Genomic DNA, 13,623 nt, shown 5'->3' with positions numbered 1-13,623 from the left:
TGCTCAGCGCCCGCCTGCTGCCTCCTTGTTAATCATTAATGAAGAAATAAACTGTGCGGAAAGGTGCTTGACCCAGGAGCAGCTCCACGATATCGCCCTGCCTTCGCCTTTCATCCGGAGGCCAAACTCTCCTCCTGGCCATGTCGCAGCGGCCCCGCTGTCTCCTGGCAGCATGCCTTTCACCTTGACTTTGGGGGCAAAGTCCGGCAGGCAGGGTGCAGAGCTGGGGTGTGGGCGGGCCAGGTGCCCCCCACGCACCCCAGTCCCCTGCCAGCGTGCCCTCGGGGCAGGCCTGTCCCCGTGGGGGACCCCATGCCGCGGTCCCAGCTCCGGCCGGGTGAGGATGCTGATGCCGAGCGGAGTGGCCGGCGATGCCAACACTGCAGGGACGGGCTTGGACCGAGCGCTGCCAGGACCTTCGTGGCGCCTCATGCCACTGTCCTTGGCATTCCCAACCCACACACTGGGGCTGGCATCTCCACCGGGGTTAAGGGAAAGGTGAAGCAAAATGAGCTGGATATAAAAACCCCAGCAAAGCACTGAGCCCGAAGCCGGGGTGCAGCAGAGGTGGATGGATTACAGCTCCGGCCATAAATAAAACCTCCATTTCCTCCTGCCTGGAGGGATCTCTGCTCACTGGGTACCTGCTAACACAGCCACGCCAGGATGCCCAGCAAGGGCTGTGCACAGGGCCAACGCTGCAGGGCTGCTGCGGTCAGGGAGCGATGCCTGGCAGAGCTGGCTGGGAAGGGGCTGTGCACACGGGGGTCCCAGTCCAGGCAGGGGGGTGTCACCCCCACCTGCAGCCGGCCCTGTTTCTCCTTTCTCTTCTGTCAGGCTGTGATTTATGGCCCTTTCCCTGCCGCTCCCCCGCCTCCTCGCCCCCTGCAAAAAATAATAATCCAGGAACAAAGGAGGAAATTGGATCTTCTCCGCCGCGCGGCTCCCGGCCCCGCGGTGGGAGCCGGGTTTGTTTTGACGTCGGTGTCCAGTTGGCGAAGGCGTTTGATCTCCGGAGGAATTCCTCCTTCCTCGCGCTGCTCCGCTGACTCCGCTGCACAAAAGGGCCCCCGGGAGCCGGGAGCTGCCAGCGCGTTTCGTGCCGCCCCGACGCCCCCGGGAAGGGTCCGGCACGGCAGAGGCGCCCGCGGGGCTCGGGGAGGTTTCCAGGCTCGGTGTTGGACCCGACTCCAGCGTGGGGATGGGTGGCAGCGGCATCCCGCCACTCCCCCTCAGCCTTTGGGCTGAAGGACGATTGAGCAAGCCTTGCCAAAATGTGCAGGTTCATGGCCGTGCCACCCGAGAGCTGGGTGCCAACAGCACCAGAGAGCTGGGTGCCAGCACCAACAGAGAGCTGGGTGTGAGTGCCACTAGACATCTGGGTGCCAGCAGTGCTGGAGAGCCGGATACTGGTGCTACCAGCCCTGACCCAGTTACCGGCACCCCCGTTAGCAGCACTCTGCACTGCGGGGCAGCCATGCCATTTCCCAAACCCACGTGGGAGCTGCCGGCAGCGGCGCTTCCCAGGGGCTGAGATAGATACCACCCCATCCATCTGTCTGTCTGTCCCCCCCCCAGCCCCAGTGTACCCCCATGGGGACCTGCACCCCAATGTGGGGCTGTGCAGGGGGTGGGCACAGTCTTGCGTGGTTTAGGTCAGTCCCCTGATTTTCAGCCGTCGGGCAGGATCCGGCCTCTCCCTGCCCTGCCGCAGCTTGCACAGCCCCCAGCCCCTGTTTGCCGTGGGGCTGAGGGTGCTGCATTCCTGGGGCAGGATTCCCGGCGGGTGTACGGGCATGTACGTGCGTGCTGTGGGTGGTGAGGGCAAGCATGAGCCAGCGGGGAGGCGAAGGGGCCCTCATGGCCAGGGAGGATCCCGACCCTCCCGCGGCAGCTGCGGGAACGCGTGACCTTGCAGGGCCGAACCACGGCCGCGCCGCGGCAGGCGAAGGACAAAGACAGGCTGGGGCCGTCTGTGCCGTGGCTCCTTGGCTCCCTGGGCAAGGCTGCCCTGTGCCCCCGTGCCCCACGGCTGCCCCACGGCGTGGCCCTGCGCCCCTCGGCTGCCCCAGGGCGCACACACCGGCACGGCGCGGGGAGCACCCATCACGTGCTCATGAAGCAAACACGCCTCCACCGAGTGCACACGCATGTGCACAGGACACGCAGCCCCATGCACGTGGGTGCACACGCGCGTGCAAACGGCTGCAGGGGTCACTGCATGCACGCAGGCTCTCGCTCCCCCCCGTGCACCCCCCGGCCACCCCACGGAGCGGAATTTTTGCCCTCTGACGCCGCAGTTTTGCCCCCAGCCCTGCAGAGAGGCTGAGGGAGATGTGACCCCTGTTGCCCCCAACCCCCGCTTGTCCCCGGCTCCCCCCACCTCCACCAGAAAGGGCCACTCCCTGCCCTGCATTCCCGGGATATCAGATCCCACACAGCAGCCCCCACCCAGGCTGGACGCTCCCTCCCCGGGGGGGCAGAAATCACGCACTCTCCCACCCTGCCGCCCTCCCTGCTCCCATGGCTCCCAGCTTTTCCCTGCTCCCTTTGCTCCCATGCCCACCCTGGCATGGCCTGGCCCCCGCAGGGATGGTGTTTTGGAGCCCCCCAGGACCTGCTCCCCCAGGGAACAGGGTGCAGTCCCACACTGGGGCCCTGCTACCCAAGGGTGCCGAGGGGTTTTGCTGCAGCCCCTTGGTTTCCCAGCAGCCCACGCTGCTCCACAGAGGGGAAACTGAGGCAGGAAGCTTGGCCAGAATGGCGGCAACTTGCAAATCATGACCTGGCACGTGGAGCCCTCGCTGGGGAGCTGCAAGTTCCTGGGTGCACGTGGGGGTGAGCAGCAGGCAAAGCAGGGGGCTTCTGCCACCCTCAGCTGCCGCGCTCTGCTGTGCCGTGCTGCACCGTGCCATGCCGTGCTGCGCCGTGCCGCGCCGTGCCACGTTGTGCCGTGCTGCACCGTGCCATGCCGTGCTGCGCCGTGCCGCACCGTGCCATGCCGTGCTGCGCCGTGCCACGTTGTGCCGTGCTGCACCGTGCCATGCCGTGCTGCGCCGTGCTGCGCCGTGCCACGTTGTGCCGTGCTGCACCGTGCCATGCCGTGCTGCGCCGTGCCGCACCGTGCCATGCCGTGCTGCGCCGTGCCACGTTGTGCCGTGCTGCACCGTGCCATGCCGTGCTGCGCCGTGCTGCGCCGTGCCACGTTGTGCCGTGCTGCACCGTGCCATGCCGTGCTGCGCCATGCTGCGCCGTGCCACGTTGTGCCGTGCTGCACCATGCTGCACCATGCCATGCCGTGCCATGCCGTGCCACACTGTGCCATGTTGTGCCGTGCTGCATCATGCCATGCCATGCTGTGCTGCACCGTGCTGCACCGTGCCATGCCGTGCCGTGCCATGCTGTGCTGCACTGTGCTGCACTGTGCCATGCCGTGCTGTGCCGCAGCGTGTCACGTTGTGCCGTGCTGCACCGTGCCATGCCATGCTGTGCTGCACCATGGCACGTTGTGCAGTGCTGCATCATGCCGTGCCGTGCTGCACCGTGCTGCGCTGTGTCATGACATGCCGTGCCACGCTGCACCGTGCCACGCTGTGCCGTGCTGCGTCATGCCGTGCCACGCTGTGCCGCGCTGTGCCGTGCTGTGCCATGCCGTGCCAGCAGCCTGGCAGGCAGCACGGTACCACGGGCCCCCCGCTCCGCTCCCCGAGCTCACGGCACACTGTGCCCTTGGCAGAGGCTCGGGGTGTGCCAAGGCGGGCGGCACGGCTGGGCCTGGCACGGCGGCGGGAATGGGGAGCCGGGGCCACCTCAGCCCTGAGCCCCCGCAGCCACGGGCACGGCTGGGAGGCCGCAGCCTGAGGCACCTCGTCCCCGCCGGTGCCCCTAAGGGGACATGGTCTGGTCCCAGGGTCAGCGGGACATGGCGGGGGGGACCCCTCCAGCCGGGGTGGGGGTGGCGGCGGGTCCCGCCTGCCCTCCCCCTCCTCCCGGCACCCAGGGCTGAAGCTGCCCCCGGCTGCCCCGGCCCTTTCAAGCATCCCTCGGTGGAGCCTGACCCTGCACAAAGCCCCCAGGAACCCATTTGAATCTGAAAAGGGGTCTGAGCACAGAGCCCTGACCTTCAACCTGCAGGTCAGCCCCTCCATGCCACCGCCACCGGCCCCCGACGCCCCCCGGGAACCCCCCACGGGCCGGGCTGGACCGAGCCGAGCCGCGGTCGCTGCCAGAGCCAGGCACAGGGGATGCAGGCAGGGCCAGGGGCTGGGAGCCGGCAGCACAGGCAGCCCCCCGGCTCCGGTACCTGTGTCACGGGCATTTGCCCCTCCATGCCAGGCCCGTGGCGGTGCCTGCCACACCGATCCGCCGGCGGCTGCGAGGGCTGGGCTCCACGGCACCGCTGCTCCCATTTCGTGCCGGGGCTGCTCCCTGGGGCCCAAAGTTCTCCTTTGAGCCAGCACCACCGCCTCTGGGGGGACACAGGGCTGCCCCCATTTCGGAGGGCTCCCGGCTAGTGGAGAGGCAGCAGGGGCGGAGGGCACAGGCAGCTCGGGGGAGTGAGCTGCATCCCTGCATCCCTGCATCCTTGCAGCCCTGCAGCCCTGCCCTGCAGCCCTCTCTGTGCCCTCTCCATCACCACAGCTCTGGATATTGATCCACTGAGCCTTGAACTCTGCTGCAGGATCTCTCTGGGGAGATGCAGGCCTCATTTCAGCCTATATATAGCTCCGTGCCTCAGTTTCCCTTCCACCCTGCAGCACGTCTGAGCTCTGGGCTGCCCCACAGCCTTGCGCATCCTCCCACCAGAGACCCACACCCAGCCCAGCTCCCACTACCCAAATGCCCCATCATGCCAGGGTTCAAGCTGCAGGATTCAGCCCCCCGCCCCCTGCAGCAGCCCCCCGCATGGTGAGGATGCCCCCGGTGCAGGGTCACTGCTTCTCTTCCCTCCTGAATATGCATGGGGCCCCGGCCGCCACGGCCACCGCCGTCACCTTTGATCCCACGTCAGGGATAACGAAATGGCTTCATCTGCGCCGGGAGATAGCAGGGGCAGCAGGGAGGGGACGGCCTTTGTTCCTGGCCTCGCTGAGATGAGCTGAGCTGGGGATCCGGCTGCCTGAGCCCCCCCAACCCAGCCCAAAGCCCCCCAAACTCGTACCGCAGTGGGGCTGGCCAAGCCACGAGCATCAGTGGTTTATTCTCCCTGGGGATACAGCAGGCGCTTCCCGGCGTGGGGGTATCTCGGGGGTGATGAGGGGTCCTTAGATGCAGGTCTCGCTGCCGGCCGTCCCCTGCTCCAGGGCCTGCAGCCTGTGGGCCAGCGCCTGCGCCCGCCGGGCGTGCTGCCTGCGCAGGGCACCTGCCTGCACCTCCAGCCGCCGCAGCTGGGCTGCCTGCTTCCGCCGGGCGCCGCGGTACGCCAGGGCCAGCGCGCTGCGGGCGCCACGCTCAGCACCCCGGCCCGGGGCACGGCGCCGAGGGGAGCGAGGGGTCCGCGTGGGCAGGAGGGACCACGGTTTTGGGGTTTGCAAGAAGGGACCACGCTCTTGGGGTGTGCAGGAGGGGACTGCGCATCAGGGGCGTGCAAGATGGGGCCACGCTTTTGGGGTGTGCAAGTAGGGACCACGCTTTTGGGGTATGCAGGAAGGGACCATGGTTTTGGGGTGCACAGAGAGAGTCCACACATTGGGGATGTGCAATATGGGACTGTTTTTGGGATGTGCCAGAAGGGACCTGCTTTTCGAGTGTACAGGAAGAAGGGACTGTGGTTTTGGGGTATGGAGGTAGGGACAACAAACCAGGGGATGTGCAAGGAGGAACCGTGGTTTCTAGGGCATGCAGGGGGGATGTGCATTCAGGACATGCAGGGCTGTGTTTTTGGGGTGGTGGTGGGGGACACGTTACACCCACCGCCTGCCCAGAGGGGAATTGGGGGCCTCCTGCCCACCTGTGAGCATGGAAGAAGTCTGCGGTGACGGCGATGCACTGTGCTTGCTGCACACGGCTGGTGGCACTGCTCTGCTCCAGGGACAGCACCAGAGCCTGCGCCCGGGCGCGCAGCTCCTCCACCCTGGGGACACCCGCATGGCAGCCAGCCCGGCTGGCTGCCCAGCGCTGCCACGGCTCCCATGGCAGGGCCATGGCACACCGGTGAGGTCTCTTACCGGGCCAGGGCACGGAGCAGCTCTTCCCCCATCCTTTCCAGGTCCGGAGGGTGCTGGGGAGCTGCCGCTCCCACCCGGTTGGTTTGGGCATCCTGCAGAGGCTGGGTGTGGGTCCCATCCCTGGGGGTGACCCCCAGCCCCAGGAGGATCCCCATGGGAAGGTCGGAGCGATTCTTACCTCCTCGCTGCTGCTGGAGCTGCTGAGGGGGCTGGGAGGGCGGCCGGGCGCCCCATCCCGCTCCCACTCCAGGTGCTGGACCACCAGGCGCAGTGCAGCCTCCCGCGGCCCCTGCCCAGCCACCAGCACCTCCAGGCCCCTCTTCTCCCTCTCCGCCAGCTGCAGCTGAGTCTTCAGGTCAGCCATGGCCTCCTGGCAGGGCAGTGGCGTCACAGCCAGGTGGGGGAAACTGAGGCATGGCCCCAAACCCCGCCGGCTCCGCTCCCTCTGGCTGTGCATCACCCCCTGCCCTTCTCCCAGCTGCTCTGCTCAAATCCTGGACCCCACGGTGAGCTGGGGAGCAGGCGTGCAGCTCCCCCATCTCATCCCCCCCACATCTTACCTTGAGCATCGCCAAGTCCTGCAGCAGCTCCGCTTTCTCCGGCCGCCTCCAGCCGGGCAGCAGAGCCCTGGCGTCCTGCAGTGCTCGCTCAGCCCGGGCTCGGGTGTCCTCGCTGCAGTGGGTGCTGGCACGGGTGGGTGCCGGGATGTCGTGCAGGGACGCCTCCACGGCTGCCTGCTCCACGCGCAGCTGGCGAATGTGCTCACGCAGGGCCCCCTCCTCCATCCCGTGGGGTGCCGGGATGCTGCGGGGACAGGGATGCGGCTGGGGTGGGCATGGGAGCACGGTGCCAACCCGGGAACAGCTCAGCCCTGGCCCAGCATCGCACCCCCCACCTCTCCTCCCCCAGTACCTCTGCTGCTTGGGGGAGCCGCTGGCCTCAGTCTTCTCCTGGCCACCTGGCTCTGCTCGGCCTGGGAGCTGCGGCCCCTCCGCCGGTGTGGGGCTGGACGCCCATCCATGCCCTGGGCTCTGCTCCCCTGCAGCTCCTAGGCATGGGGCAGGCAGCATGTAGGCAGGTGTCCTTGTCCAGTATGTGCCCACAGGGGCTGTGCTGGGGACTGGGGCTCCCCAGCATCCTTCCTGCACCCCCCTGATATCCATAAACATCTGCCCAGCATCCTCCCAGCACCTTCCCTACATCCCCTTGATATCTGCCTGCATCCTCCCAGCATCCTCCTGATCCCCCCCCAGTATCCCTTGTGCATCCTGCTGCATCGCTCCTACATCCTCCCCGCATCCCCCTGATATCCCCCTGCATCCCTCACGCATCCCCCCAGCATCCTCTCTGACAAGTCCCTGACATCCCCACACACCCCGCAGCCCCCCGGGCTGGCACTCACCACCACGGGCACCATCCTCCTCCCTGCCCAGCTTTGCCCGCATCAGGTCGAGGAGGGCAGCGTAGGCCCACCCGCAGCGTTCGCTGCAGGGAGAGGGGCTCAGTGTGGCACAGCCAGCCGTGTCCCCCCGCCCTGCGTCGCCCCCCACGTCCCGCTCCCCACCTGCAGCGCAGGGCCAGGCGCAGGGCGGTGCTGCGGGACTCGTGCTGGCCCAGCACCATGCTGAGCCGCTCCGCATCGCTCTTGCACTCCTGCAGCGCGGCCGCCAGCTGCCGGTTCACCTCCTGCAGCCTCTCCAGGCACCTGGGCACCGCCGGCACCCACGGTTAACTGCGCAGCTGGGGCCCGGCGCCGTGCCTCAGTTTCCCCTGGGGCTGTGGGGGGGATGACTTACCCCTGCAGCTGTTGCACCCGCTGCTCCTGCTCCCGGCTGGCACCCTCCGAGGGTTGGGGGGAGAGGGGGGCATGGGGCTGCATGCCGTGGGGCTGAGTGCCATGGGGCTGAGCACCATCACCACACTGGGGCAGGTCCTGCAGAGGGGACAGGCAGAGCCCGGCACCGGGGCGGGCAGAACCCGGTGCTGGGATAGGATCCCACCCGTTGAGCCCCCCAGCATGCTGCAGCTGCAGCCCACCCCAGCCCCACACTCACCTGGGGCAGCCGGGGCTCCCCTTGCCCCAGGGGGCTGCTGAGCCTGGGGGTGTCGCTGCCGGAGCACCCTGACCCCTCCAGTCTGGACAGAGCATCCCGCAGGTCCCAAACCTGCACCAAGCACTGGGCTGAGCCTGGGGGGCTGCTCTGGTGGCACCCCGGGGGGGGGCTGTACCAGGACAGTGCCCCAGCCTTGCCGTGCCCCCAGCACCCACCTTCTGCTGCAGCCGGTCGCGCTCCCCCCGCAGCGCCCGAATCGAGGCAGTGGCCCGGCTCAGCTCCTCGTCCCGGCGCCCCAGGGCTGCCCGCAGTGCCGCGTTCCTCGCTGCCACCACCGCAGCCTCCTCTGCCAGCAGCCCCTCGCCCGCTTTCTCCTCCAGGCCCCAATGCATCGCCCTCCCAGCCCAGCTCGGTGTCCGGTCCAGCTCCTCCAGGCTCTGGGGGTATGGGGATGGTCAGCCGGTGCCCATCCCCTTGGTGTATGGGCTGATGACGCTGGTGTGGCTCACCTTAGCTGCTCGCGCCCACTCCTCGCCAGGCAGAGGCTGCGCCGGTACCCACCGGTGCCGGGAGAAGACGGTGCGCTCCAGCGAGCTCACAGCATGCTGCAGGTCCGCAAAGAGGTCGGGGCTGTGGGCTGGGGAGAGGGAACACGGCCGGGTTTAGGTCCCTGCAGCAGGCAACGAGCTGCCGGCATGGCATGGCACGGCACGGCACGGCATGGCATGGCACAGCATGGCACGGCACGGCACGGCACGGCGCATGGTGCACCCACCTTCCAGACTGGTGCCAGCGTTGAGTGCGCCATCAAGGTGCCGGGGCCGTGGGCTGGCAGTGGGGAGGCTGGCGGTGCCCTCCCAGCCCCCCTCATCCTCCCTGTGGGGCAGTGAAGGCCAGAGATGGAGGGGGCCAGGTGCTGGCAGCCCCTGGTGCCCCGCAGCCACCGCGTGCCGGTACCTGCCCTTGTGGTGCTGCAGCTGCTCAGCTCTCCGGTGCAGCCGCGCCACCGTTGCCAGCAGCCCGGCGATGTGCTCCTCATAGTGCAGGATACCCTCGGTGTCCCCCACCATGTCCTCGTCGTCATCATCATCGTTGTCCTCATCCTTCTCCTCCTCCTCCTCCTCCTCCTCCTCGCCCGGTGGGAGTTGCGGGAGCTGTGGGGACCAGGGGTGTCTGCCCAGCCCACCCCAATCCCGGCCAGCACCAGGGGACGGAGGGGCTGACACCCACTGGGATTTGCAGGGATGGGGATGGATGAGTTTTGGCCACCAGCCGAGTGGCCGCAGCCCTTGCCCCGTTCTCCAGAGCCAGGGCTGGGCAGGACCTGGTGCTGCCAGCGCCGTTGCGTACCGGAGCCTGGCACCGGCAATGCCCGTGGCTGAGCGATGCCCGTGGGGGCATGAGGAGGCCCTTGGCCATGTGGGACCAGCCACCGGCAGCGCCCATCCCATGGTACACCCCACTTACCTTCTCCATCCCGGCCTCCTCCTGCCCACGGTGCCCCGCGCCAGCCAGCACTCGTTGCCGGGGCTTGTCCTGCTTCCGTGCCCGGGGCTCCCGGCACGTCGCGGCGCGTCCCGGCTGGCTGCGGGCTGCGCTGCTGGCCCCTGCCCCAGCCCTTTCCCTGTCCTTGTTCCTGCTGAGATTTCCTCTTCCTCGGCAGCCCCGGTGCAGCCTTCTGCGCTTAACCGTTGCGCTGCCCCATGCCCGGGCAGGCGGCGCAGCCGTCTCAGGGGGCTCTGCCCCCCAACACTGTCCCTCCCTGCTCTGCCCCACGGCACCTCGGCCCCACGCTGGATCCTCCCCATGTGCCCAGGCTCCCTCGCACCCAGCTGGGAGGATGCACCCAGCTTTGCACCCCTGAGCATCCCCTGGAGTTTTTTTGGGGGGCACCCAGAGCACGGGGGGGTGCAGGGGTGTGCTTGAGCATTGGGGTGCCGTGAGGCATTGCATGGGGTGCTGGGGTGTTCAGGCCAGGAGGGGGAGCCAGCCCTGGGGTGTTGCGGGCAGTGCATGGGGTGCTGTGGGCAGTGCATGGGTGCTTCGCTGCTGGAGGGTAGTGTTTGGGGTGCAAAGGGGTGCTCTATGGGTATTTAGGGTGCAGGGGGGTGCAGTGTGTGGGTGCTGGAGGGTGCTGCGCGGGCGTCCAGAGTGCTGGGACAGAGCATGAGAATTTGGGGTGCAGAGGGATGGTGCATGGGTGCAGTAAGGTGTGCATGGATTTTTGGGGTGCAGGGTGCGGCGCATGTGTGCAGGAGGGTGTGTATGGGTGCTCGGGGTGCAGGGGGTGGTTCACGGGCGCAGGAGGGCGTGCAGGGATGTGTGGGGTGCAGGGGGAGCCGCAAGGGTGCAGAGGGCTGCGTATGGATGTTTGGGGTGCAGGCAGCGGTGCACGGGTGTCTGGGGTGCCGTGCACCGGCACTCCGGGTGCCGGGGGGTGCCCGCCTACCCCCACGTGCCCGGCGGGACCCCGGGGAACTACAAATCCCAGCAGCCCCCGCGCGGCGCCGCTTCCGGGAGGTGCCGGGCGGGGCTCGTGCGGTCGGGAGCGGGTGAGCGCGCGCCGTGGGGGGTGCGTGGGGCAGGGGGTGCGTGAGCAGGGGGTGCACGGGGTGGGGGTACGTGCGCAGGGGGTGCACGGAGCTAAGGGGTGCACAGAATGGGGGGGGATCCGGGGGATACGTCAGCAGGGGGTGCACAGAGTGGGGGGATCCACGGAGTGCGCAGAATGGGGGGGTCCAGGGGGTACATGAGCAGGGGGTACACAGAGCAGGGGGGTCCTGGGGGTATGTGAGCAAGGGGTGCACAGAATGAGGGGGCTCCAGGGAGTGCACAGAGTTGGGGGGGGTCCAGGGGTATGTGAGCAGGGGTTGCACAGGATTGGGAGGTCCAGGGAGTGCACTGAGCATGGGGGATCCAACGGGTGCATGAACAAGGGGTGCACGGAGCGGGGGGGGTGTGGGGCAGGGCGTATGTGAGCACAGAGTGGGGGGTGGGGGTGGGGCAGGGGGCACATAAGCAAGGGGTGCACGGAGCAGAGGGGTCCGGGGAGCGCAGGGCTGCAGCAGCACTGACACCCCGCAGCCACCCGGCATCGGTCCCCAGCATCGCCAGAGCCACCATGGAGCGTGGCTGCGTGATGGACACGTCGGAGTCGGGCAGCGCTGCCGAGGAGGAGGAGGAGAAGGCGATGGAGCCGCGGCCCAGGACCCGCTCCAACCCCGAGGGGGCTGAGGACCGGGCGCTGAGCGCCCAGGCCAGCGTGGGCAACCGCAGCGAGGGGGAAGGCGAGGCGGCCAGCGCCGACGACAGCCCGCAGGGCACAGCTGCGCCTGATGGCACTGCCTGGCCCGGCCCCGTGCCCGCCACCGAGGTCCAGGTGAAGACGCCGCGGGTGAACTGCCCCGAGAAGGTGGTGAGTGTCTAATGGGGAGGGTGGCACCGCCCCGACACCAAGGTGAGGGGCTGCGGGAGGCTCAGCCGTGGCGCTCTCCTGCAGATCATCTGCCTGGACCTGGCGGAGGAGATGGCTCTGCCCAAACTGGAGTCCTTCAATGGGTGAGTGTTGGGGGCTGCTCCTCGCTGGGTGGGCCCCGGGACCCCCAGGGACCCCAGCCCTGCTGTCCCGGGGGTGACGCTGGTCCCCGCTGAGTCCCGGCTCCCGCGGCAGCTCCAAGACCAACGCGCTGAACATCTCCCAGAAGATGATCGAGATGTTCGTGAGGACGAAGCACAAGATCGACAAGTGCCACGAGTTTGCGCTGGTGGTGGTGAACAATGATGCCACGTGGGTGAGTGGGGCTGTGGGGACAGGGACGGGGACAGGGGTGGGCACAGGTCCGTGCCCCCCTCACCCTGACTCCTCTCAGCTCTCAGGGTTCACCTCGGACCCCCGTGAGGTCTGCAGCTGCCTCTATGACCTGGAGACCGTCGTCTGCAAGTCATTCAGTATCCCACCGCCTGTGGGGCAGGGATGGGGGGCCGGGACCCCACAGGTCCCTTGGGTACAAAAGGGGGTCTCTTGGGTGCAAACAGGGTCCCTTGAGCATAAGCGGGGACCCTCTGGGCCCGTTGCCTGCAGATGGCAGCAGATCCACGGCACAGAGCAGCATCGGCATTTGAGGCTGGAGGGTCGAACCGGGCCCCTGAATCCCCCAAGGCAGGATTTAATGCTGGACCCTCCAGACCCACCAAACACCCATTTATTGGTGTTTTCTCCCCATCTTGGTCCATCCCAGTGCCCGGTGTGATTGCCTCCCTCTGTGGGAGCTCCCCGGTGCCAGCCTGGCCCCCAGGTCTGGGGGTGGGGTGTCCCCAGGGGCGGGCAGGGGTCTGTGTGCCAGGATCAGTCCTTACCTGGGGCTGCAGATCTGGAAGGACTCTTCAACCTGATGTGAGTACAGCTGGGGGGGACGGGGAGGCCGGGGCTCCCACCTGGCTATGAATTTTCTTGTTTTGCTGTAAAAACACTGTGAGCTTTAACCCAAACAGCTCCTGGGGTGGGTGATGCCCTCCCGGTCCCAGCCCTGAGCTGGCAGACTGTCATTAAGGTTTAATGAGGCGGGGATGGTCCCTGAGCTGCAGGCAGCCCTGCCTGCGGCGTGGGGGTCCCTGAGCCGCCTCCGTCCTCCTGGTGCAGCCAGCAGAAAATCGAGCTGCCGGTGACAGAGAATGTGCAGACCATCCCGCCGCCCTACGTGGTCCGGACCATCCTGGTGTTCGGCCGCCCGGGCTGCCAGCCCCAGTTCTCCATGTCAGAGCACATGAAGGTAGGTTCCCCCCCTCCTGACCCCCTCCATGGGTGAGCTCAATGGCTCCAGGTCCATCCTGGCATGTTGAAGAACCCCCTAGCACCGCTCCCGGCTTCTCATCCTGCAGAAGATGCTGCAGTGTCCCTACTTCTTCTTCGACGTGGTTTACATCCACAACGGGGTGGAGGAGAAGGACGACGAGACAAGTTGGAAGGTAAACTGGGACGGGGCATGTGTTGTCCCCTCCCCAACACGACTGGGGGCTGCATCACTCCCTGCCCGCGCTGCCCGTCACCATGTGTCCGTCCGTCCTCCTTCCAGGAGATGTACGCCTTCTTCAGCAGCCTGGACACCAAAGGCACCAACTACAAGTACGAAGTGTCGCTGACGGGGCCGGCCGTGGAGCTGCACAACTGCATGGCCAAGCTGCTGGCGCACCCGCTGCAGCGGCCCTTCCAGACCCACGCGGCGTACAGCCTGCTGGAGGAGGACGAGCCCCCCGAGATCGAGGCCACCGTCTGAGCCGTGGACGGCGGAGAGCTGCCGGCGGCGGGGGGTGGCGGCCGGCGAAGGGCTGCTGCGGGTGGCCGTGCCATGTTACCTGGGATGGGGGAAAGAGAAGAGGCGTTTTCCTGCGTGGGTGTTGTGCTG

The 13,623-nt window shown here is 67.7% G+C and overlaps 2 protein-coding genes across 6 annotated transcripts; one reads left to right on the top strand and one right to left on the bottom strand.

Moving 5' to 3' along the window:
- Positions 1 to 5,181: 5,181 nt before the first annotated feature.
- Positions 5,182 to 9,829, bottom strand: USHBP1 (USH1 protein network component harmonin binding protein 1). Of its 2 annotated transcripts, none has more exons than XM_075077096.1 (15): positions 9,689 to 9,829; positions 9,179 to 9,375; positions 8,997 to 9,097; positions 8,731 to 8,858; positions 8,437 to 8,658; positions 8,222 to 8,332; positions 7,964 to 8,100; positions 7,732 to 7,872; positions 7,570 to 7,652; positions 7,080 to 7,215; positions 6,728 to 6,971; positions 6,346 to 6,537; positions 6,168 to 6,259; positions 5,951 to 6,073; positions 5,182 to 5,436 (listed from the first exon to the last, which is right to left on the bottom strand). In XM_075077096.1, exons 1-15 carry the CDS (start codon positions 9,695 to 9,697, stop codon positions 5,265 to 5,267), a joined length of 2,088 nt encoding a protein of 695 aa, XP_074933197.1. In that variant the 5' UTR covers positions 9,698 to 9,829; the 3' UTR covers positions 5,182 to 5,264. The 2 variants fall into 2 exon arrangements, with proteins under 2 accessions (XP_074933197.1, XP_074933196.1); XM_075077095.1 differs by having other exon boundaries at positions 9,179 to 9,450; positions 9,689 to 9,773.
- Positions 9,830 to 10,215: 386 nt separating this feature from the next.
- On the top strand, positions 10,216 to 13,607 carry BABAM1 (BRISC and BRCA1 A complex member 1). Of its 4 annotated transcripts, none has more exons than XM_075077090.1 (9): positions 10,216 to 10,773; positions 11,327 to 11,636; positions 11,721 to 11,779; positions 11,892 to 12,012; positions 12,091 to 12,169; positions 12,590 to 12,614; positions 12,861 to 12,990; positions 13,100 to 13,186; positions 13,294 to 13,607. In XM_075077090.1, exons 1-9 carry the CDS (start codon positions 10,388 to 10,390, stop codon positions 13,492 to 13,494), a joined length of 1,398 nt encoding a protein of 465 aa, XP_074933191.1. In that variant the 5' UTR covers positions 10,216 to 10,387; the 3' UTR covers positions 13,495 to 13,607. The 4 variants fall into 4 exon arrangements, with proteins under 4 accessions (XP_074933191.1, XP_074933193.1, XP_074933194.1 ...); XM_075077092.1 differs by having other exon boundaries at positions 10,226 to 10,773; positions 11,306 to 11,636; XM_075077093.1 differs by having other exon boundaries at positions 10,733 to 10,793; positions 11,306 to 11,636.
- Positions 13,608 to 13,623: the final 16 nt, after the last annotated feature.

The sequence above is a fragment of the Phalacrocorax aristotelis genome, chromosome W (genome assembly GCF_949628215.1).
Source record: "Phalacrocorax aristotelis chromosome W, bGulAri2.1, whole genome shotgun sequence".
In the NCBI taxonomy this organism is placed as follows: Eukaryota; Metazoa; Chordata; class Aves; order Suliformes; family Phalacrocoracidae; genus Phalacrocorax; species Phalacrocorax aristotelis.
The sequence above is the reverse complement of the archived record's forward strand: the minus strand, read 5'-3'. Positions and strand labels throughout refer to the sequence as shown.